The 22459-nt window shown below is 38.1% G+C and overlaps 1 protein-coding gene across 2 annotated transcripts in view; it reads right to left on the bottom strand.

Moving 5' to 3' along the window:
* GPCPD1 (glycerophosphocholine phosphodiesterase 1) overlaps window positions 1-22459 on the bottom strand; it is an 87567-nt gene that overhangs the window by 52987 nt on the left and 12121 nt on the right. For both annotated transcript variants that reach the window (XM_005287440.5, XM_005287441.5), the window contains exons 2-5: window positions 17968-18051; window positions 9669-9750; window positions 5789-5873; window positions 132-207 (exon numbers count right to left, since the gene is read on the bottom strand). In XM_005287440.5, the coding sequence (XP_005287497.2) occupies window positions 132-207; window positions 5789-5873; window positions 9669-9750; window positions 17968-18016 (292 nt within the window). In that variant the 5' untranslated portion in view covers window positions 18017-18051. The remainder of the gene's footprint in view (window positions 1-131; window positions 208-5788; window positions 5874-9668; window positions 9751-17967; window positions 18052-22459) is intronic.

Below are 22459 nucleotides of genomic sequence, written 5' to 3'. Positions count from 1 at the left end.
TTTTACCTGCAACACAGTACTAAATTTAAATATTTTAAAGCTATAAATTGTTGTCAATCCCACTAAACCAATGTGCAGCATATTAGTAATCTTATGCATATGCCTCAAACAGATGCAATTGATGCCCATACCTAAAGGGGTTATTGATCGTGGATGTAGATGAGTCTCCCACTTGTGAACTATGACTTGGCAGGGACCATCGATAGTCTGTAATTTAAAAGTTAAATGTCTGCAATAATCTCTTACGTTATATCTGATATTCTACCCACAATGCCACTTTGGGTGCTTATGATCTCAATTTATATGCTATAGAATAAGAAAAGATAAGGCTTGCTTCTTACCACTGAGACTGCTGATGATACAATTTGATGAGTCAGGTCACACTATGACAAACTGACAAATTCAGATTGGGAGCAGAGAAGTTGGATGGAACTTTTAAATCCTCAGCATTTATAGCTACTTTATTGGAAAGTTATGCTTTCCAACAAGAAAATAATTCTCACTGAACTCAGGTTTTTGTTTTAATTTGTGGTACTGCAATAGTTATTCAGATAATTAATGCTAACTATATTACTTAAATGTATTCCTTCAGGTAGGGTTCTAACTCATCTAAACACAAGGGGAGGGGGTTGGGTCTTTTTTTTTTTTTTTGGTTTTTGCAGTTGAAAGTTTGAAAAAATATCTATTTTATTTGGTGAGGAACTCAGACTGACACAAAAAAGTGTTTTGACTGTGGCAGAGAGTCTGCTCTTCCGCATTACCTCATTAAAATTCAAATAGAAGATCTGAATTTGGTTCACTGCCACAAAAAGGAATATAAAAGTTTACTCTGCTTAAAAGGCATAGCAAAAGCATGAAGAAAGTGTTCACAATGCTCAAAGAGAGGCAGAGAGGTGCATCATTTTAATTGAACCATATATCCATGTTAAATATTTTACATATAGACTATTCCTGGGGAAAGGGGAGTGTATTCATAGAAGGATCCACAGAATAGGGATGAAGATGCCAGGGCAGAAGACTAAGAAATCCCACAACAAAATATGCTTCTAACTTTATACACAACAAGCTATCAGTGAAGTCCTTTGTGGTTAGTTTTGGTTGGACCAAGATTAAATTTGTGGGTCTCCCCCCAAATTTTGCCAATTGTAGGGGGGCAATATTTGGTTTTAGTGAATCTGGTAGAAAGTCAATTAGATATTGAGAACAAGGATTGTTTCTCTGTTGCGAGGATCAACAGAACTTTAAAAATGCTTTCTAAGTTAGAGCTTATAGTGAATCATTTGGCTGGCTGCAGAAGCAGGAACAGACTTTGTTGGGCCCAAGACTCTGGATAATCTGTACTGATTGGACCTCTTAATGACTAACGTTATTTTTCTGCCTTTTTGTCTTAAATTATCTACTTACCCTATCAATACATGGTTACCATTTTCTACAGAAAGTGCTGTTAGCTATCTGCAGGGTTCACCATCCTGGTATTTTTGGCTAAGATCCACTCTAGATTTTATCAAGTCTACATTGTCCCTTCTCTTACAAAGCATCACAAGCTCCAACACCAGTTTTGTCTCAGCAGAGTTAAAAAAAAAAAAAAAAAAGACAAACATTAAATTTGTTTGGGATTAACAGAAACAACTTAATTTTCTGATAAAAAAAAAATGGACAATTCAGTCAAGCTTAAAATCCAATAGTAATAATCAAAGTATCTGAACACTGTGAATGTTTATGGCTCAGTATCTTTTTTTTAGCACCAGCTAGGACTTCCTGATATTATGTCAAGGATATGCCATCTATTAAGGTTTTTGAATTAGGTGACCCCAAAAGCCAAGGATTTAAAAGCATTTAGTAAATTTAGGCTTGATCTCTAACACTGCTAAAAACAAATTCAAAGTTCCCATTTAGCTTAAAGCTGCATATACCCCACCCAAAGCCACTTCATGCAAAATGCATATCCAAAGTTATCTAGCACTTGATGCTTTAAAAGGCAGAATACATCTAGTTACAACACAAGATTAATATTACATCATTAATCTCTCTTTTGGTAATGTTATGCTAATTAACAGTAAAGAGAGAGAGAGAGAGAGAGAAAGAAAAATCATAATTGCAAGGATAAAAGAGAGGGAAAGGGAAAACAGAACTGTCTAAAATATGAGTAAGTTGAAAAGAATGTGAAGTCAAGTTTCTTCCCTGTTTTCTTATAACAGACCCACATGCTTTTGGCTGACACACACTCTCTGGATTCCCACAATGAAAACTTTGTCTGCCAGCAGAGAGGCAGGTGCCCACAGCTGCTCCGATCAAGTAGGCTAGTGACCTCTCCAAAAGCTAAAACAAACAATGATAGCAGGGTATGAACAAAGGAAGTCAGTCTCTGCCCTGAAGAACTCACCAATGGAATGTGTGCAAGTGTCATGCCAGATGCCTAAATGGGCATTGCACATGCACACCATAAGTCCAAGCAGGGCCGGCTCCAGGCACCAGCCTGGCAAGCAGGTGCTTGGGGCAGCCGCTCTGGAGAGGGGCGGCGCGTCCAGGTATTCGGCGGCAATTCGGCGGACGGTCCCTCACTCCCGCTGGGAGCAAAGGACCTCCCGCCGAATTGCTGCCGCAGATCGCGACTGCGGCTTTTTTTTTTTTTGGGGGGGGGGGGGGGGCGCTGCTTGGGGCAGCCAAAACCCTGGAGCTGGCCCGGAGTCCAAGAGTCTCAAAATGGAACCTATGTGCCACATAAAGCTGGGTAAGAGCACACGGCAGCTGAATGCCTTAGAAAACTAAAGCAAGACTTAACGTTGCACTTTTGACAATCGATGTCCATCTACCTAGGTTTTTATACCACACTGATAGACAATATTGAGTACATCAACCAGCACTGGCACAGAATCTGAAAGCTCAAAGGGTAGCTGACTTCACAAGACACAAAGACTCAGGAACGCACATTTAAGTTACCTAACATAGAAAACACTAGGATAACTAGTTTTCAGTTACTGTTTGAAAATGTTTCAGGCAATGATTTAACACACAAATTGCTGCTGTAGCACATTAAAGTGGAGAACCCCTTTGTTGCTAGCAGTTAGGCAGAAATTAGAAGTTGCTAGCCTGCTACTGACTGGGGGGGTGGGGGGTGGGGGGGGGAAGATGACAGCAAAATGTAAAACAACCCAAGACAGTTACTAATTGGTATCAAATATTCATATTGGTTGTAACACAAATACTTCAGTATAAACTGTCCTTTTAATTTGACACTATATTTCAAAGTGAAATAAGACTGGTCAGAGGTACTACCCAAAATGACAATTTACAAGATTGAGGGAAAGGATTTTTCGGCTTATTTCTTCCTGAAGTTGAACACTGATTATAAAGCACCTTTTGCTGTGCTAAAATTTTCAGCTTCTCATTTGTATCAGTATTTTGTTTCTAGATAGGTGGAAGTGGTCAGTTTCCTATGTCTATGATCTCTAGCTTAGCCAATATTCACATATATATCAATATGATGTTCTGATTCAAGCATATGAGGCACCCCCAGTTCATGAAGAAATGTGAAACAGAACTACTAACCACTTTACATATTTAAACTGGGTTTGTCTTTAGCATTTTTTATTCTAATGCATGTTTATAAATTTACAAACAAACATTATTATGGGACTATAGTAAAAAAGGACTTTTTCCAAAACATATTCAGAGATACTTAACCCCCTAATTTGTTTATTATATGAAGGATTAGCATATAAGTATTCAAGTGATTATTCACAGATAGATTAAAAGTTCAAGATATATGAAGTACCTTTCAGACCCTTACTAAATTTTATGTTAGTGCAACTGTACGGATAATAAGTTTCAGATTTAGAAGTTAACCAAGAGTACTAAATAAAACAGCAGGAAATATATAATACAGTCCATTGATTGAAAAGTGTTTTGAATCTCAAATTATATTAAAAATATAGCTCTTAGTATTACATTATTAATGTTTCATCTCCTTAGGTTCTCCGTATACCTGGTTCATTTGTGTTGCATCTTTTATTTTGTTCTTAAACTTGTCCATTCCACCCATGCAACCGATCTTTCCTATATCCATAAACAACTTAACTAAAAAAGGGACAAGCCACTAGAAAAGCATTTCTAGACACAAAAGCCAAATTTTATTAAAAAAATTAAGTCAGGTGTTTATAACAAGGTGCAATTTAAAGTTTGCGGGTGGATAGTTATCTCACTATGGCTATTTATATGGGTTTTTATATACAGTAGCTATTTACTCTGCTATTCCATAAAATTCATACTTACCTTGGCAGCCTCTGCATCACACGGTACATAGAGCGTGCACGATACAGAGCACCTACTTAAAGAAACACACTCACCAATATATACTGTGAACTTTTGCAAATATTACAAGTGAAAAAATGTGTTTTACTAGCAAAAAATTTCTTGCCAATTTCTTTTAATCTAAGTGTGCTTTTCCCCATTTGTTACTGCTTACATTTTAAATATTGGGGTATGTGAACAATTAGAAGGGCACTATCCGATTTGTTAGGCCTAAAGACTAACCTTGACAGGAGTACCAGTTTATAAATTTCTCACCCTGAAAAAAAACCATCATTGCACCCTCTTCTTATGCCCCCAGAATATTTCACAAATATCTATTTTAAGTTTCAGTTTAAGATTGGTTAATTTCACATGCTGGAACTGATGAACTAACACTATCTTTTAGAGCATGTGTCAAATAAGCTAATGTTACAGAGAATTTTAATAATTTTTTCTTCAACTCAAGAAAGAATTTTTCCCAAGCTCCAAAAAATGAAAACCAAGAACAGTCAATTTTTAGACCTATTAGCCACGAAATAATTTAAAATATTTGAGCTATACATAGAGGATGCATGATTCTGCAGCCCTTCTTCCATGTATTTACTTACTACTGAAGTCACATATGATTTGATAATGAATTGGACCCAGGTGAAGAACTACAATATATTTGTAGACGTAATAGGTGCAAAAGACAGTTGGGTGGGTTTACTGGACCCCTTTTCTTCAGTATGGTGGATTCTAGGAAAATGCAGCTAAACAGTAGCTGTTGGTTTTCTCCTACATGATCAGATCATCTCCTTGGAGCTCTCCTATCCTTAATCCCAAGGAGAGCTTGGTATCTACAGATGAGTATGCTGCCTTCTAACTCCTACTCACATGAATCTTCAGTATGAAGCCACGTAAAAACTGCAGGTGTATAACTCATGCAAATGCCTACATAGGAACTATGGAAAATATTGGAATGCTCTCACTCTTTTTTGGCTTTTTTAAATGAAAGCGGTTAAGATGTGGCAACTCCAAAAGAAAAGAGGCAGTTAACATTTAATGTTTTATCAAGAAAAAAAGTAAATATTAAAGACAGCCCAGTAAGGCAGAATTTTAGCATGTTTACCTAAATTACCAATAATTTTCTTCTGCTATTACACATTTACATTATTATGATGCAATACTCTTACCCTGTTTAATAAAGTTGATGGCTTTTAATGATTACTTCTAGTGAGAACAGATAAAGATGACCTGCAGTTATGATGGATTTTGTATGTATTTAAGCTCTGCATGATCTTCATGCATTTTTATTGGAGGAACAAAAACCAGCAATTGTGGAGCAGGGCGGTAGGAATAACGAAAGTAACAAACTCCATTTAGTAACAGTAAGTTGTCGCAGACTAAGTTTGTGTCTATTTTATTATTTTGCTGGAGTCATAAGACCTACTCCTTATGAAGTTAAAGTATTACAGTAAAAACTAAATAAAAGAACAGCTTAAAAAGTTATACATACCTTGGGTTCTAAGAAGCACCCTTTAAAATATCGATACTGAACAGCAACTCCTCTAGTAAGTTCAACAGTAGTTTTCCGTAACTCACTGCGGAAAAATAGTTTTAAGAAATATTTGGTTACATGAAGGTTTACAAAAAATTTTATCATTAGCCCAAAACTAAAAGTTTTATAGAAACAGCTAAGTATACAAACATGGTTTTGGGAAAATATGATTTTACTATCAAAGTACATTTCTAGCAATCTTAAAAAAAAATCACCGGGGCTGTTATTTAAAAAAAGTTAGTCAAAGAAACAGATTCACAAATACACTAGGCTAGCATTCTTGAAACTTGAATAGCAACATTGAATTTATGTAACAGCCCTCAAATGGTTTGAGGCTGGAAGCATTTTACAACATTTATAATGAAGTTGCAGTACAATTTTATTGCTACCACCATCTATTACACTGGTCTACAATTTTTGAGAAGTCGTCTGCTTCAGAGATAAAGTGTGCAATTTATTATGTATTTTGATGTGCTCAATTCAAATATGACAATTAAAACAACTGATTGGCTACTGTTTCTAAGATATTTAAGTTTTTACATTTTATGTCTATGTATATTGTGTAGATAGAGTTTTAATCATAAATTGTAAACCTAGGTCTTTTCATGTGTTTATGGTTGCTTTACATGATAATATTTCACCTGTCCTGTTTATGTAACACTTTAAAAATCAGCAAAAGGGTTATATAAATAAAATTTATTATGAAACAAAAGGCAAAAAACTATTATGTACATAGTTTAGTTCTATTCAGTGTCTACTCGACGCTTCTTGGCTTGTCTCTTGTATTCATTAAATGAAGCATCTCTTGTCTCTGTCCAGCAATAGTCTGCTAGCATTGATGGGTTCCATTTGCCCTGATAGCATTTCTCCATTGTTGCAATGTCCTGGTGAAATCGCTCGCCGTGCTCGTCGCTCACTGCTCCGCAGTTCGGTGGAAAAAAAAAAAATCTAGATGAGAGTGCAAAAAATGTTTCTTTAGTGACATGTTGCAACCAAGGCTTTTGTATGCCTTGAGGAGGTTTTCCACTAACCTGTACTTGTCTGCCTTGTTGTTTCCGAGAAAATTTATTGCCACTAACTGGAAGGCTTTCCGTGCCGTCTTTTCCTTGCCACGCAGTGCACGGTTAAATGCATCATCTCGAAGAAGTTCACGAATCTGAGGACCAACAAAGACACCTTCCTTTATCTTAGCTTCACTTAACCTTGGAAATTTTCCACGGAGGTACTTGAAAGCTGCTTGTGTTTTGTCAATGGCCTTGACAAAGTTCTTCATCAGACCCAGCTTGATGTGTAAGGGTGGTAACAAAATCTTCCTTGATTCAACAAGTGGTGGATGCTGAACACTTTTCCTCCCAGGCTCCAATGACTGTCGGAGTGGCCAATCTTTCTGGATGTAATGGGAATCTCTTGCACGACTATCCCATTCGCAGAGAAAACAGCAGTACTTTGTGTATCCAGTCTGCAGACCAAGCAAGAGAGCAACAACCTTCAAATAGCCACAAAGCTGCCACTGATGTTGGTCATAGTTTATGCACCTTTTAGTTGTTTCATGTTGTCATAGGTTTCCTTCATATGGACTGCATGACCAACTGGAATTGATGATAAAACATTGCCATTATGCAGTAAAACAGCTTTAAGACTCGTCTTCGATGAATCAATGAACAGTCTCCACTCATCTGGATCGTGAATGATGTTGAGGGCTGCCATCACACCATCGATGTTGTTGCAGGCTACAAGATCACCTTCCATGAAGAAGAATGGGACAAGATCCTTTTGATGGTCACGGAACATGGAAACCCTAACATCACCTGCCAGGAGATTCCACTGCTGTAGTCTGGAGCCCAACAGCTCTGCCTTACTCTTGGGTAGTTCCAAATCCCTGACAAGGTCATTCAGTTCACCTTGTGTTATGAGGTGTGGTTCAGAGGAGGAGGATGGGAGAAAATGTGGGTCCTGTGACATTGATGGTTCAGGACCAGAAGTTTCATCCTCTTCCTCGTCTGACTCAAGTGAGAATGATTCTGGTGCATGAGGAACCGGCAGTCCTTCTCCGTGGGGTACTGGGCGTATAGCTGATGTAATGTTTGGATAATGCACAGTCCACTTTTTCTTTTTTGACACACCTTTCCCAACTGGAGGCACCATGCAGAAGTAACAATTGCTGGTATGAACTGTTGGCTCTCTCCAAATCGTTGGAACTGCAAAAGGCATAGATTTCCTTTTCCCGTTCAACCACTGGCGAAGATTTGTTGCACAAGTGTTGCAACATGTGTGGGGCCCACCTCTTGTCCTGATCTCCAATTTTGCAGCCAAAATAAAGGTGTTAGGCTTTCTTAACCATAGTGGTTATACTGCGCTTTTGTGATGCAAAAGTCACTTCACCACAAACATAGCAGAAGTTATCTGCACTGTTCACACAAGTACGAGGCATCTCTGCTCACTTTGGCTAAACAAAAATGTGTCCCTTTGCAAAATCAAACACTGACAAATAAGAGAGCACGACACTGTATGATTTCTATAGCGGATATAGGGCAATTTGTTCAGCAGAATGATGTAAGCTTCATTATGATTGCATCATCCATGACTTCTAGGAATAACATGATGCAATTCATATAATGTATGATGCAATACCAGCTTCAGATTGCATCATTCATTGTTTTGCCTAAAAAGCAAGTACTGTCCAAACCCAGTCCTAGATTGATTCACAGATCCAGTCAAAGATGTATTTTAGTCATTTCTGGTTTAAATTGAGATCCCTTCCCTTTATAACTCACTTATCCTCCGCCATTCCCAAGTCAAGGGTCGTATATACTGACCCAATAGCATATCTTGAAAACTAGAGCCAATCAACAATTTTAAGCATCATTTTCGTTCTCAGTGACCCAGAATTAGTAAAGTTTGACTACTTTTATTTCAGAAGCATTTTGGCTGTACAGCAGTGTTATCTATGCTGCAGTAGTGATTCAGCCATTTAGAAAGAAGCCACATCTAGAATGTTGTGGTAATACAAATATGCAGTATTGTCAGCTTTTCCATTAAATATAAGAAGCTTTGAAACTTGATTGTGATCTCAGACATAAGTGCATGTTCTCATACATCTTGTAAAATAAACTACACGTAAAAGCACAAAAAGTTCTCTTCTAGTTGACTTAATTAAGCATACATCAAGTAAAATAAAATACAAAGCACTTCTATTGTGCCTTTCATCTGTAGATCTGAGGTGCTTTAGAAAGTAAGGGGAAAAAATTATCTCCATTTTACAGATAGGGGAAAATGAGAAACAGTTAAATGAATAAGGTCACACACAGTCACTGGCAGAGTTAGAAACAGATTCCATGCATGCTATTCCCCAAACCAGAGAAAAATAAGCAACATGGTGTAATTTTAAGAAAATGGTTGACTCTTTCTGCAGTATTTATTCCCATACTAAGCGATTTAAAATGTATGCAACACAAGTGTTAGTGTTTGATATTCCCCCATTTATAGCTACACAAAAAAACTTATCTTATTACAGGTTTACAGGCACAGCAACAGAAGTTTTTAGTGCAGATCATCCATAACAGCACTTTAAAGAAGGTTTTGCAAGTGTACTGCTGAGCAGTGATACCACCCCACTCCAGTATGTGATATCACTGAGAACTGGAAAAGCACATGTGTAAGTTACACATTCTATTACATTAGTAAACATCTTTTTTCTAAAAATGCTTTCCAAATGATCAAGCAATGGAGAGACCTGATTAGATAAACATGTTTTATGAAGTGTGTATAGTTTTTAGAATTTTGAAATCAGTATCAAAATGCAAGTATTAGATCAGTATTTTTATTACTAAAAGCTTACCCATGAGTCTGAAGGACCACTGCAGTTTGAGGATTCCAGTTTCCTAAAGCGCTGCAACTCCCACATATTGCAAAAACCTCTCCTAGGAAGATAATCATCATAATTATTTGGACTTGTCTTCAATTAGAAAGGGCATTCTACACAGTGGTTGAAGGGATTTAAAAACTTGTGATATATGAAAGACATCAATCCAGCCCTCTTCATTATTTTTGATTCACAAAGGATATTTTACTACAGGACTGTGACTGTGCTTCCAATTTCATCTCCATCTTCACCTCCAGTTACAGATGGGCAGGTCCATCAACAGTCACTGCTAAATAACAGGGACAACCACACAAATGCTTCTGCAGACAATGGTACAGGTAGATTCCGAAGCATAGATGCTTAATGCCAAGTCAGTTTCCTTGAAATTCATTTCAAATACCTAATGGTAGCTCAAGCAGAATTTTACACTCAATAGTTAGCAACTAATTTGTTGTTTATTTTTAAGTCTCTCAACTGGTGTCAACAAACAGGAAAGCAGTGATAAGAGAGCAGGCTGCTAATTTATTTTGGCATTTTCAAAACTTGAATACTTGACTTTTCAACCTTAATCTTGTTCTTTTAGGTTTTTTTATGTTTATATGAATAGAAAAGCAACGCACAAAATTAATGGTTGTGCATATGTACTTTATACATGCATTAAAAGGATATGCAACAGGGGCAAGTTAACAAAAGCATTAACCCCTTGGGACTTTAACATTCAGAACCTCAAGAATTTTCTCCTGGATTACTTGAACTGCACAACTTGAACGTTCTTCCTTTTCTTGATGTTAACAGTACTTTTGGAGGTCTGGGGGTTTTTGTAGTCTACAGAGTGAGCATTGCCTCCTGCCCCTCATGCAAAGTGTCCCACTTCAGAGCAGTAGTCTACACACACAAGAACACAGAAATTTTAACACAGTGATGGGGTTTCATTTGGCTCTGCTGCAAGTTTTAGCAGAAGCTCACTGAGCTTTCCCCTCTACTCACCACCTCCCTCCCCAAAACTCCTATAAAAAGTACTACCCCCTTCGTTAAGAACAATTTGCAGGCAAAAGTTTCAAATGTCAGTCATTTCTACTAGAACTGTTCCTAAAAAGTAAAGACAGGATTATAATTTGTTTTACCCTCACTAAAAACTGAATTGTCTTAATTTCACCTTTGGGCTGAGACCAAACATGCAGCATTTTTAGCCCAAAAGGAAAATAGTTCTTTAATTTCAGAAAACATGAGCATCAGAAAAATGGGATTAATGAAGACTAACCTACCTGTTATGACAATGGGCTAGGTATTTTCAACTATTAAACTTGAACCAATCTTACAGAGACACAGGAAGCCTTAATAAAAGCTGTGAACCTCTGCCACTATATCTGACAGCTATTTCAAATTCTCATACTGGGAAAGAATATATTGCAGCTTGGAGGTAGATGCAAAAAAACTTACAACTTTAAAAAGGATGTTACCAAGTTCGTTCAGTCCCAGTAATAGTAATTATTCGTCCCATTTAGTATTTTGCCAATCAAATTTTGCATCAATATTTTCTTTAAAATACTAAAAAGAAAAAACAGAACACAGACCACTTTATACCCCCCATTGTAAACCTACAATGGCAGAAGGGCAATATGACAATGCACTTACTGGTGCACACAAAATCAATGCAAGTTGGGTGCTATTCTTTAAAAAACGAGCTACAGCAAAGATTTGTTTAGCACCACACAGCTATAAAGGCAAGAGATTCCAAACTAGAATTGTTATAGTAGATTAATATTAAGGTAAAAACATTTGGAACACTTAAAATACAGCAGATTTCATTTAAGAGCAATATTAGTAACTTCCAGTTAATAGCAACATATTGCTGGAAACCAATCCCACCTCATTAACATCAATGTTAATGGGATTTGGGTATCAGCAACAGCATGCTGCTTATTAGCAACATTTGGGGGGGGGGAGAATAAATGCACCATCTGAAAGCAGGTTTGCAGGGCTGCAGCCCCACAAGGAACACTGGGATGTGCCAAGCACCCTCTGCGGACAGGATTGCAAGGCTGTAGCCAGGGAAGGAAGTGCTGTAGTGCTTAATCTGTGCCAGGGTTTAACAGTGCTGAGCCCCCACACCTCTGGGCTTGCCACATCAGATATGAAAGTTAAAAAATGGCTTGAGCTCCAGCATTACAAATTAAGCCCTGAAGTGCTGGGATACGCCTTTCTCTGGCTGCAACCCCACAAGTCTGCCTGTGGCCAGTGCTCAGTCCATCCCAAAGGTTCTTTCTTTCTGTGATTGCAAACCTGTCTGCACATAGGCCCTGCATAAGCAGTAAGGGGCTGTGAGAAGAGCCACAGCAGGGAGTGGGGCTGCAGCCTGGCTGCATGGTACCTCTCCCTACGCCCTTCCAGAAGATTGCAGCAGGAAGGAAGTGCTGGGAAGTGTTGAACCCCAATCGCCGGAGAGCACAAGGAGATGTACAGTGCAGCTCCATGGGTCTCCTGTGCTCCTGCTGCCCATGGAAGCAGGGTTGCAGCACCCCTCCTCACTGCTGTCCTCTACACAGGCAGGCTTGTAGTGCTGCAGCCAGGGATGGCACATCCCAGCGCTTCTTCCCTGGCTACTGCCTTGCAAACCTGCCTTCCATTTTTCAGCAACTTCTGGATAAGAGCAACTTTTTTCTGGCAACTGAGGGGTTGCTAGTAAGTCGACTCTACCTAGCAGCTTTTAGCAAGTTTTTAAAGCATTTAAGTAGTTCAAGGCCTGGCTTATTCTGAGGGGGAAAAAAACAAACAAAAAAAAGAAACCACCACACATCTGTCCCACATGCTCATTACAGATACCATGTCTCTTGTCTTAAGAGACAAAGTAAAGTCTGTGTACTGGCCAATCTCTAGATTGGATAATTATAGTCTGCCTCTCTAAATTCCCCTGCAGTTTTATTTAGCAATATTCTTCATTCCTTGTCCTAAAGGTGTGAAGGTCTGGCAATTGCTTAGCACACAGCAAGTTGCAACACACAGGTGGCTATATTTAAATGATAGAGGTAGTGATCCCTTATGTACCTTCAGAAAGGTGTTGTGAGGCTTAATTAGCGTTTGTAAAATGCTGTAAAGTCCCTAGATGAAAGGCACTAGCGAAATGCAAGTTTATAATAAACTTGAATTGTTTAATGTTAAGAGCATTTTCAAGGTCACTGCAACGCTCCTTAGCTGAATACTACAGAAAATAGTATTAAAAGTGTGACTAAAATACATATTCTCTCAATGCACTAGGCAAGGATTCTCATTTCATACATCACTTACTATTTATAGCTGTGATTTGACAAAATTCACACACACTATGGCTAGATAAGGAGGAAAAAAAATATCTAACTGCATAAAGAACTGCTGAAGCCTCTTGGAAAGTTTGTTTACATGTCCACAAGCCTGCTTCCTGCCTCTGCTGATACCCAAAGCACTTCTCCACTAGTAGCAGCAGAACGAAACTAAGGGCTGGTCTACACTGGGGGCAAAATTGATCTAAGATACGCAACTTCAGCTATGCTATTCACATAGCTGAAGTCGAAGTATGTTAGTTCAACTTACCTGGCCGTCCTCGCGGCAGCAAGTCGACCGCCGTGGCTCCCCCGTCGACTCCGCTTACTCCTCCTGCCGAGGTGGAGTACGGGTGTCGATTTGGGGATTGATTTATCGCGTCTCGTCTAGACGCGATAAATCAACCCCCGATAGATCGATTACTACCCGCCGATCTGGCGGGTAGTGTAGACGTGGCCTAAGAGCTGGTCTTTACATGACCTGCTAAATTGACTGCAGAGCGCTCTCCAGTCGACCCAGGTACTCCAGCTCTCCAAGAAGAGTGAGGGAAGTCGACTGGAGAGTGTCCCCCCTCAACACAGCGCAGAGAAGACAGCGCAGTAAGTCAACGTAACCTATGTCATTATTCACGTAGCTGGAGTAGCGTCACTTAGGTCGACTTACCCCCGTAGTGAAGACAAGCCCTCATATCATGTCAGTATTGTGTGGCAACAGAATACCCTTATGCCATCCACATTCTGTAGGTATTTGCCACAGAAAAGCTCCCCGCAAACCACTGACAGAAAAGGAATTAATTTTCTCTAGCCTTGTTGTTTACTGCTGCTATTGAAATTAGGAAAAAAAAAAAATCTTCTTACTCAACTCTGTTCTGCTAAGGACAGCAATGTCACAACTAGCTGCTTTAGAAATAAGCTTGTAACTACAGGAAGGAAATAAGCATCACAGCAGAAGCTTTTTTGGAGAGTTGTGGCTTTTTTTGTTAGTTATTTTTAATTTTTGCGAGTTTTCAGAATTCTACAAAAACTAGGACATACAAGTAGAATTGTTTTTAAACAAAATACTTTCCGTGAGGCATCGAACAGTTCTTACAGACTGTGACAACTGGAATCATGGAGAGTCATTATTTTAAAAATACAAAAATCAAAGACACTGCTCCTTATATATTCATATGGGGTTTCAGGTTCCAAATGCTGGACATTTTGCCTGTACAGCGGTTTAAAAAAATTGCAAGTTTTTTTTATACTGGTAAAAGTATATTTTTGCCCTTCTGTCCTCATATTCAAATATGGCTGAAACGTTTTGCTCAAATGCAACGGAAACTTATGCAACCAAATATTTGCCAATATTCATAATTCCATGTTCAGCTGTTTCTGTTGAGCAACAGCTACTGGTTTATTTTATGTGAAATAAATGAATGCTACTTCAATCTTATTGCAAATTGAAGTTTTTGTAATAAACCGCAATTGGTTATTGGTAAACATTTGCACTTGAACGATCAACAAATGCTAGTGACCTTAGGTAAATTTTACCTTAGAAATTATCAAGATGTTGGCATTGGTTTCTGTCTCAATGCATATTTCTGTTTTAATGGTCTGTTACTTCTTCTCTTGTTACATACCATAAGCTCAGTGTAATTTTAAACAAAAGATATAATTAATGCTTTTAATTTTGAACTAAAATGCGACAGAAAGTGTGTCCCCTAAGGAGTTTTAACAGATGACTTGTGAAAAAGGCATCTATTATATAGTCATTATTTTGCCAATATCATTGTCGTAATAAACCATGTATGGTTGACTGTTTCCCTGTTTACTTCCAGTTTGTACTTCTTCTTGTACTAATTACCGCCAAATAACATTTTTATATCAAAGAGCAGAATTATATATTGAACATTTTATTAAGTTGCCCCATAAGCTGCAGTAATATTGGCCTGCTACATTTCTTGCCTCCTCCTACCATGCAAATGGTACCATTCAAAATGGCCCCTTTGAAATTACATGCTACAGAAAATAACGTCTCCCAGGCTCCTACCTGCCTCTTCTACAAGCTCTTTTCCCAGATTTTTTTTTTTTTAAATAAACTATCAGATTTTTGGTAATGGGATCTAGATTCATCATTTTAAGCTGAAACTGGAACCCCTATGAGAACCCATAATAAGCAAGAATTGCATTATCAGGTACAGCAAAAAGTACCGCAAAACAAGTGTATACCCAAGTGGCATCTTTGTAGCAACACAAATGCAGATTCCATGCATCTTCTACCTAATGACTAACTGCTTAAAGTAAGAAGTCACAAGAAGGTGTTTGACTGCTCTAGGCTTGTCTACACTTACCAGGAGGATCGACAAGCAGCAATCGATGCATAAGCAGTCAGTTTAGTGGGTCCTCACTAGACCAGCTAAATTGACCACAGATGGCTCTCCCGTCGACTCCTGTACTCCACTGGATCGGGACGAGTAGGGGGAGTCGAAGGGAGAGTGTTTCCCGTCGACATCGCATAGTGTGGATCCCACAGTAAGTAGGTCTAAGCTATGTCGATTTGAGTTACGCTATTCACATAACTCAAATTGCGTAGCTTAGATCGCATTTCCCCTGTAGTGTAGAAAAAGGCCTCTGATTTGCAGCATGGAAGGAATGTAAAGGGACCAGTGGAACATCCTGAACACCTATTGAGTCCTCAACTTCACCAGCAGAGGAGGGGGAGAGTGCTAAGCTCCCACAAGTCCAAGAAAGGGAATTTTCCCTCTGATTTTAGCAGAGGGGAGCGAACAGTGCTTATTCATACCTCCACTGAGTTTGGCATAGCAGAGTATGCTCAATAAGAAGGGGAGGGGGGGCTTCTGGTGATTTTAGTGATTTATTATTGAATGGTTGCTGATGCCTTCTAGTGATTTATTAGAGTTGCTCACTGTGAATTTAAGCATTATAATACTGTATAAATAACAGTTGTGTATATACAGTTAGGTATTGCTATGCTGTTAAACAGGGAAGCGTGTATGGTTAGGCTGACCAGGATGACTGAGAAGATGAATACCTTAGATACATTTGTGGCAAAACAGGGTGGATAAAAATCAGTGTTTTTTTTATTTAAATCAGATTTTTTTGATAAAATGCTTTTTGAGGGAAAAACCTATCTAAAGATAGTTTTAATTAAGATATATCTTTGAGCTATAATGTCTCATCATGGAATAGGGATTATAAATTCTATAGTATGAGACAATATATTCATGTAATGTTTAAGAAAAGTTTTGTAAATGAGTTCCAATAGTTCATGGATTAGTGACCCCATTTTATGGGGTCCGAGGGGCTTTATAGATTATTTAGGTTAATCTATCTACCCAATGGGACTCAGTGCTCAGTCTAGAAGATACCATCAGAGATGCTTAGTTTTACAGTTCTCAAACTATGGATTTGTGTCTCCAGAGGTAACATGCCTGTTAACATAATAAATAAATAAATAAATAAAATTAAATAAAATAATGTATAGAAGTGAGAAATAACAGACCTCAACTCTATTATCTCTTTGCAAATGTGTGTACACAGAGTCAATCCCTTACCTCTCTCTAAAAGTGCAAAGTTTCAAAAAGTTCAACCAATAGAAGATTGTTGGGGGCAGAATAGATCTGGACAAGGAGAAGAAGTCTGGAGATAAATGTGAGAAGTTAGGGACATATGCTTGTTTTGTTAAAATATTATGTTTGCTGTTGAAGAAAAAAATCCAGAATATTTAACGTTGTTGTTTTAATTAAATAAAACAATTTAAATGTCTGTCTGGTGATGTTCTCCTCCTAATACAGCAAGAAAATCCTCCAAATATTAATGATTAACCTGTTGAATTGGAGATAGTTCACCTCCCAATGACTTCATAAATATCTGCTTCAATAACCTTTGGTAAATGAAATAACCCATCTTTCATTTTCTGATATAGCTGTAAAACTAATCTGAAAAATTTTCAAAATAAATCACTGTTTAAAAATATAGTGTGTATCTTCTAAAAATGAAACCTACATCTATCTCCGAGTTGTGAAGAATATGTATTAAGATAACAACCAACAAGAATGCACTTTTATGTAGAAAACCATGATTAAATCGAGTCTTCCTGAGTAGTGATTTTAGTCATGATTTAAATCAATCTGATTTAAATCAAATCCACCCTGTGGCAATCATATAATGACTCATGGAGGAAGCACTCTGGTTGTTTTAGATGCAGTCAACCACTGATTGGGGGGTGGGGGGTGGGAGGGGGTTTGTGTGTGTTTTGTCTCTGAATTAGAGAAGGAGGTGAAAGATAGGAAAATCAAAGGAATAGCTACCCGGTGTCTGCTTTTGGCTGGTAATGATTTAGGAAAAAAGTTGAAGGCAAAGATTGGATAACATCCCACTGGCTAGACAAAGACAGAGCTAACATCCCAAACCCAGCTAGACACAGATATTGGTTACGTTTCCTTTCTGAGGTTTCAGAATACTGGATAAGATGGCACACTGTTCTGATCAAATATATCAACTTGTGTTCCAAACTCATTCAAAACATATTCTCTTGTTATATTTGGTTCAACAGGAGCCCTCTGCATACCTACGCACAAACTGAGGATTTTCCATATGCCTGCATATCTGAGGTCAGGATTAATGCTAAATATTTCCATTTGATAAAGTAAGGTTATCACAAATACAATTCTAATTTTAAAGTATTCAGACTATTTCAGGGAGTATATCAAAATCTCTAGTATGCTAACATTTTTCAAACAAGTTATTAATAGGATAAAATTCATTCCCCAACTCTCTGCTAAAGAACAATTATTTTGTAAAGCTCCTCTTTACTGAGCCACCCTCCTGAACCTTGTCATCCCAGGTATCAAAGTTATATGATTCTTTGCCCTCTAACTAAAATAAACAAATATTTTTAACTGTATGGCTTGAAGATTTTATTCTAGTTTTACAACATGCACACACAAAAAAGTATACGACAAGTGTGATTTGTGTACCTTGTTCTAATGCTCCTCTTACTTCAAAGGTAACTTGAGATGAGGTCATACTTGCAGATAATGACCTACGAAGTCTGATGTCTCCTATTAGGAGGGGGGGAAAATAAAAGTATTTCAGTAACAATATACTGTCTCTGTAGCTGTCTCACTAAAAGCTAGGATATGAACTTCAATCATCTATAGGGGGGTGACCAAGTATTGGTCTTCTGAGTGTTAAACAGAAATAGTGAGATTGATATGTGCAACGACAAATAGCATTCATTCAGTATTTTTAGGGGAGGATTTCTCTAAAGCACTCAGCATTTGCCTAATTCTTCTCTCAATGAAATCAATGGGAGCTTTATCATTAGAGACAAACTTTCAATGGCCAATGGCTTTTCTATGGGTAAGCAGCTACCTCTTTAAGCTATTCTTTACTTTTACTTAGGGTTGTCAATTTTGGTTAGATGTATTCCTGGAGATTTCATCACATAGCATCTTTAATTCCTGAAGACTCCAGGCCAATCCTGGAAGGTTGACAACCCTACTCTTGTTTTCAAAGCTACTCATGAAAAATGCAGACAAGCAGAAAACCAATTATGAATACACAACTCTAAAGCAAATATTTACAACCACCACCACCAAAAATCAAGCTTCCTTGGAAAGAGCATTTGCCTCAAAACAACATGGCAGCAATGAAAACATGGTGATACGTTATATAACTATTTTAATAACCAGGAAAAAAAAAAAAAAAAAAAAAAAAAAAAACACATTTACTCAGAACTGCTATGACTATTAAAATATTATCTATGCCTTATTGCCCTGCTGTAAACATGCAAGGTATTTTAGAGTTGAATAAAAGCCAAAATGTCTAGTGACAACACTGGCAGTCCTAGATAACTATGGCTTTGACACGTATAAGTTAAAATAATTTCCTTTTCCATTACTTATAAAATAATTATTTCAGAGTCAATGAAGGCCATAATGTTTCTATATGTAAATAGTATGCACTGTATGTAAATGCACTACCAGCAGAATGCCAAATAATCCAAATGATGTGTCATAGAAATTTCTGTCCGTTCCAGCTGAGGAATAAGGAGAGACGGACACAGCTAGCCAAGCAAGGAACCACAGGAGGGGCGATCCGTTTATTTCAATTGCAATTGGTTCGAGCTCATAAGTCAGCAAGAACAAAGAAAACACTTACACCAAAGCATTATATGCAGTTGCTTATGATAATATATCGCTCTCTGATTGGCCAAAATTTGCCATCATTACCATACATAACACTGGTCTACAATTTTTGAGAAGTCGTCTGCTTCAGAGATAAAATGTGCTATTTATCATGTATTTTGATGTGCTGAATTCAAATATGACAAATTAAAACAACTGATTAGCTACTGTTTCTAAGACATTTAAGTTTTTACACTTTATGTCTATGCATATTGTGTAGATAGTAGAGTTTTAATCATAAATTGTAAACCTAGGTCTTTTCATGTGTTTATGGTTGCTTTACATGATAATATTTCACCTGTCCTGTTTATGTAACACTTTAAAAATCAGCAAAAGGGTTATATAAATAAAATTTATTATGAAACAAAAGGCAAAAAACTATTCTGTACATAGTTTAGTCCTATTCAGTGTCTACTCGGCGCTTCTTGGCTTGTCTCTTGTATTCATTAAATGGAGCATCTCTTGTCACTGTCCAGCAATCGTCTGCTAGCATTGATGGGCTCCATTTGCCCTGATAGCGTTTCTCCATTGTTGCAATCTCCTGGTGAAATCGCTCGCCGTCCTCATCGCTCACTGCTCCGCAGTTTGGTGGAAAAAAATCTAGATGATAGTGCAAAAAATATGTTTCTTTAGTGACATGTTGCAACCAAGGCTTTTGTATGCCTTGAGGAGGTTTTCCCACCAACAACCTGTACTTGTCTGCCTCGTTGTTTCCGAGAAAATTTATTGCCACTAACTGGAAGGCTTTCCATGCCGTCTTTTCCTTGCCACGTAGTGCACGGTCAAATGCATCATCTCGAAGAAGTTCACGAATCTGAGGACCAACAAAGACACCTTCCTTTATCTTAGCTTCACTTAACCTTGGAAATTTTCCACAGAGGTACTTGAAAGCTGCTTGTGTTTTGTCAATGGCCTTGACAAAGTTCTTCATCAGACCCAGCTTGATGTGTAAGGGTGGTAACAAAATCTTCCTTGATTCAACAAGTGGTGGATGCTGAACACTTTTCCTCCCAGGCTCCAATGACTGTCGGAGTGGTCAATCTTTCTTGATGTAGTGGGAATCTCTTGCACAACTATCCCATTCGCAGAGAAAACAGCAGTGCTTTGGGTATCCAGTCTGCAGACCAAGCAAGAGAGCAACAACCTTCAAATCGCCACAAAGCTGCCACTGATGTTGGTCATAGTTTATGCACCTCAAAAGTTGTTTCACGTTGTCATAGGTTTCCTTCATATGGACTGCATGACCAACTGGAATTGATGGCAAAACATTGCCATTATGCAGTAAAACAGCTTTAAGACTCGTCTTCGATGAACCAATGAACAGTCTCCACTCATCTGGATCGTGAACGATGTTGAGGGCTGCCATCACACCATTGATGTTGTTGCAGGCTACAAGATCACCTTCCATGAAGAAGAATGGGACAAGATCCTTTTGACGGTCACGGAACATGGGAAACCCTAACATCACCTGCCAGGAGATTCCACTGCTGTAGTCTGGAGCCCAACAGCTCTGCCTTACTCTTGGGTAGTTCCAAATCCCTGACAAGGTCATTCAGTTCACCTTGTGTTATGAGGTGTGGTTCAGAGGAGGAGGATGGGAGAAAATGTGGGTCCTATGACATTGATGGTTCAGGACCAGAAGTTTCATCCTCTTCCTCGTCTGACTCAAGTGAGAATGCTTCTGGTGCATGAGGAACCGGCAGTCCTTCTCCGTGGGGTACTGGGCGTACAGCTGATGGAATGTTTGGATAATGCACAGTCCACTTTTTCTTCTTTGACACACCTTTCCCAACTGGAGGCACCATGCAGAAGTAACAATTGCTAATATGATCTGTTGGCTCTCTCCAAATCATTGGCACTGCAAAAGGCATAGATATCCTTTTCCTGTTCAACCAGTGGCGAAAATTTGTTGCACAAGTGTTGCAGCATATGTGTGTGGCCCACCTCTTGTCCTGATCTCCAATTTTGCAGCCAAAATAAAGGTGTTAGGTATTCATAGATCCAGTCAAAGATGTATTTTAGTCATTTCTGGTTTAAATTGAGATCCCTTCCCTTTATAACTCACTTATCCTCCGCCATTCCCAAGTCAAGGGTCGTATATACTGACCCAATAGCATATCTTGAAAACTAGAGCCAATCAACAATTTTAAGCATCATTTTCGTTCTCAATGACCCAGAATTAGTAAAGTTTCACTACATTTATTTCAGAAGCATTTTGGCTGTACAGCAGTGTAATTAGTATACATGGAACAAAATGTTCAGTAACTGTAGGGAACAAAAAAGGAGACAAGTGCTAACTAACATTCCAAGAGGTGATTTTTACACATCTTACAGAAGTAAGTCCTCAGATACCAAATATCAACATAAGTTGCTTCCAGCATCACACATAGTGTTTAAATGATTTCCAGCAAAATCTCATTAGGCTAATGGTACAAAGAATAGAATTCTCTTCTGCTCATACACAAGATATCACAAAGTAACAAATTAGATACATGCAGTACAGTGACTATAGACAAATAAATCAGCAATAATCATATAACATTTGACATCAGAACCAGAGCCACGGTTGGACAGTGTATCAAATCATAACCGCTATCATTCTTTACAAAAAGAGTTCTGAAACCCTTTGTTTCCATGTGAAAAGTCACAGACTGACAAAAAGGACCTTACTTTGTCATCTTTCCTACATAGGTAAGCACCTCTACAAGTTCTGCAGCTCTCCTTAATACCACATTGCAGCTTTCACATTTAGATATGAGCTAAGCTAGGTACAAGATTTGAACACACAACTTCTGATCCAAAAGCAGAAATTCTACTGACAAAGAAATCCTGTTGTACATTTTAATCCATCATTTAGGAAGAAGCAAAACAGAAATATGATGTCAAGAAATGATATCAGAATATGCCTGGGGTTTAAAATAGCAACACTAACATTAAAGGAAATTGCTTATCTTGTAAGTAGCTGGAAAATTAAATATGTCCCCGAAGATGAGTACTTACAACAATAGCCCACTTTGACCTTCTCGATATCAGTTTTGTTTTATTTGCTACCATAATAACACAACTTTGCAGCTGACATTAGCTTACATTGTCATCTCTTAAAAACAGACAAACACAAGAAATAACTGAACTCTGTCTATATGCAGACTGTTCTTCCAGCCCAGTCATTTAACAGCAATTCTGAAGAATGAGTTCCTCAGAAAAGAAAGTGGAAAGGATCTGGTCATGTTTGCAATGGCACCGAGTTGTGTAGGTATTCTTTGTTTAGTGTTTTAATAAA

The sequence above is a fragment of the Chrysemys picta genome, chromosome 3 (genome assembly GCF_011386835.1).
Source record: "Chrysemys picta bellii isolate R12L10 chromosome 3, ASM1138683v2, whole genome shotgun sequence".
Taxonomy (NCBI): domain Eukaryota; kingdom Metazoa; phylum Chordata; order Testudines; family Emydidae; genus Chrysemys; species Chrysemys picta.
This window is presented reverse-complemented; position numbering and strand designations above follow the sequence as displayed.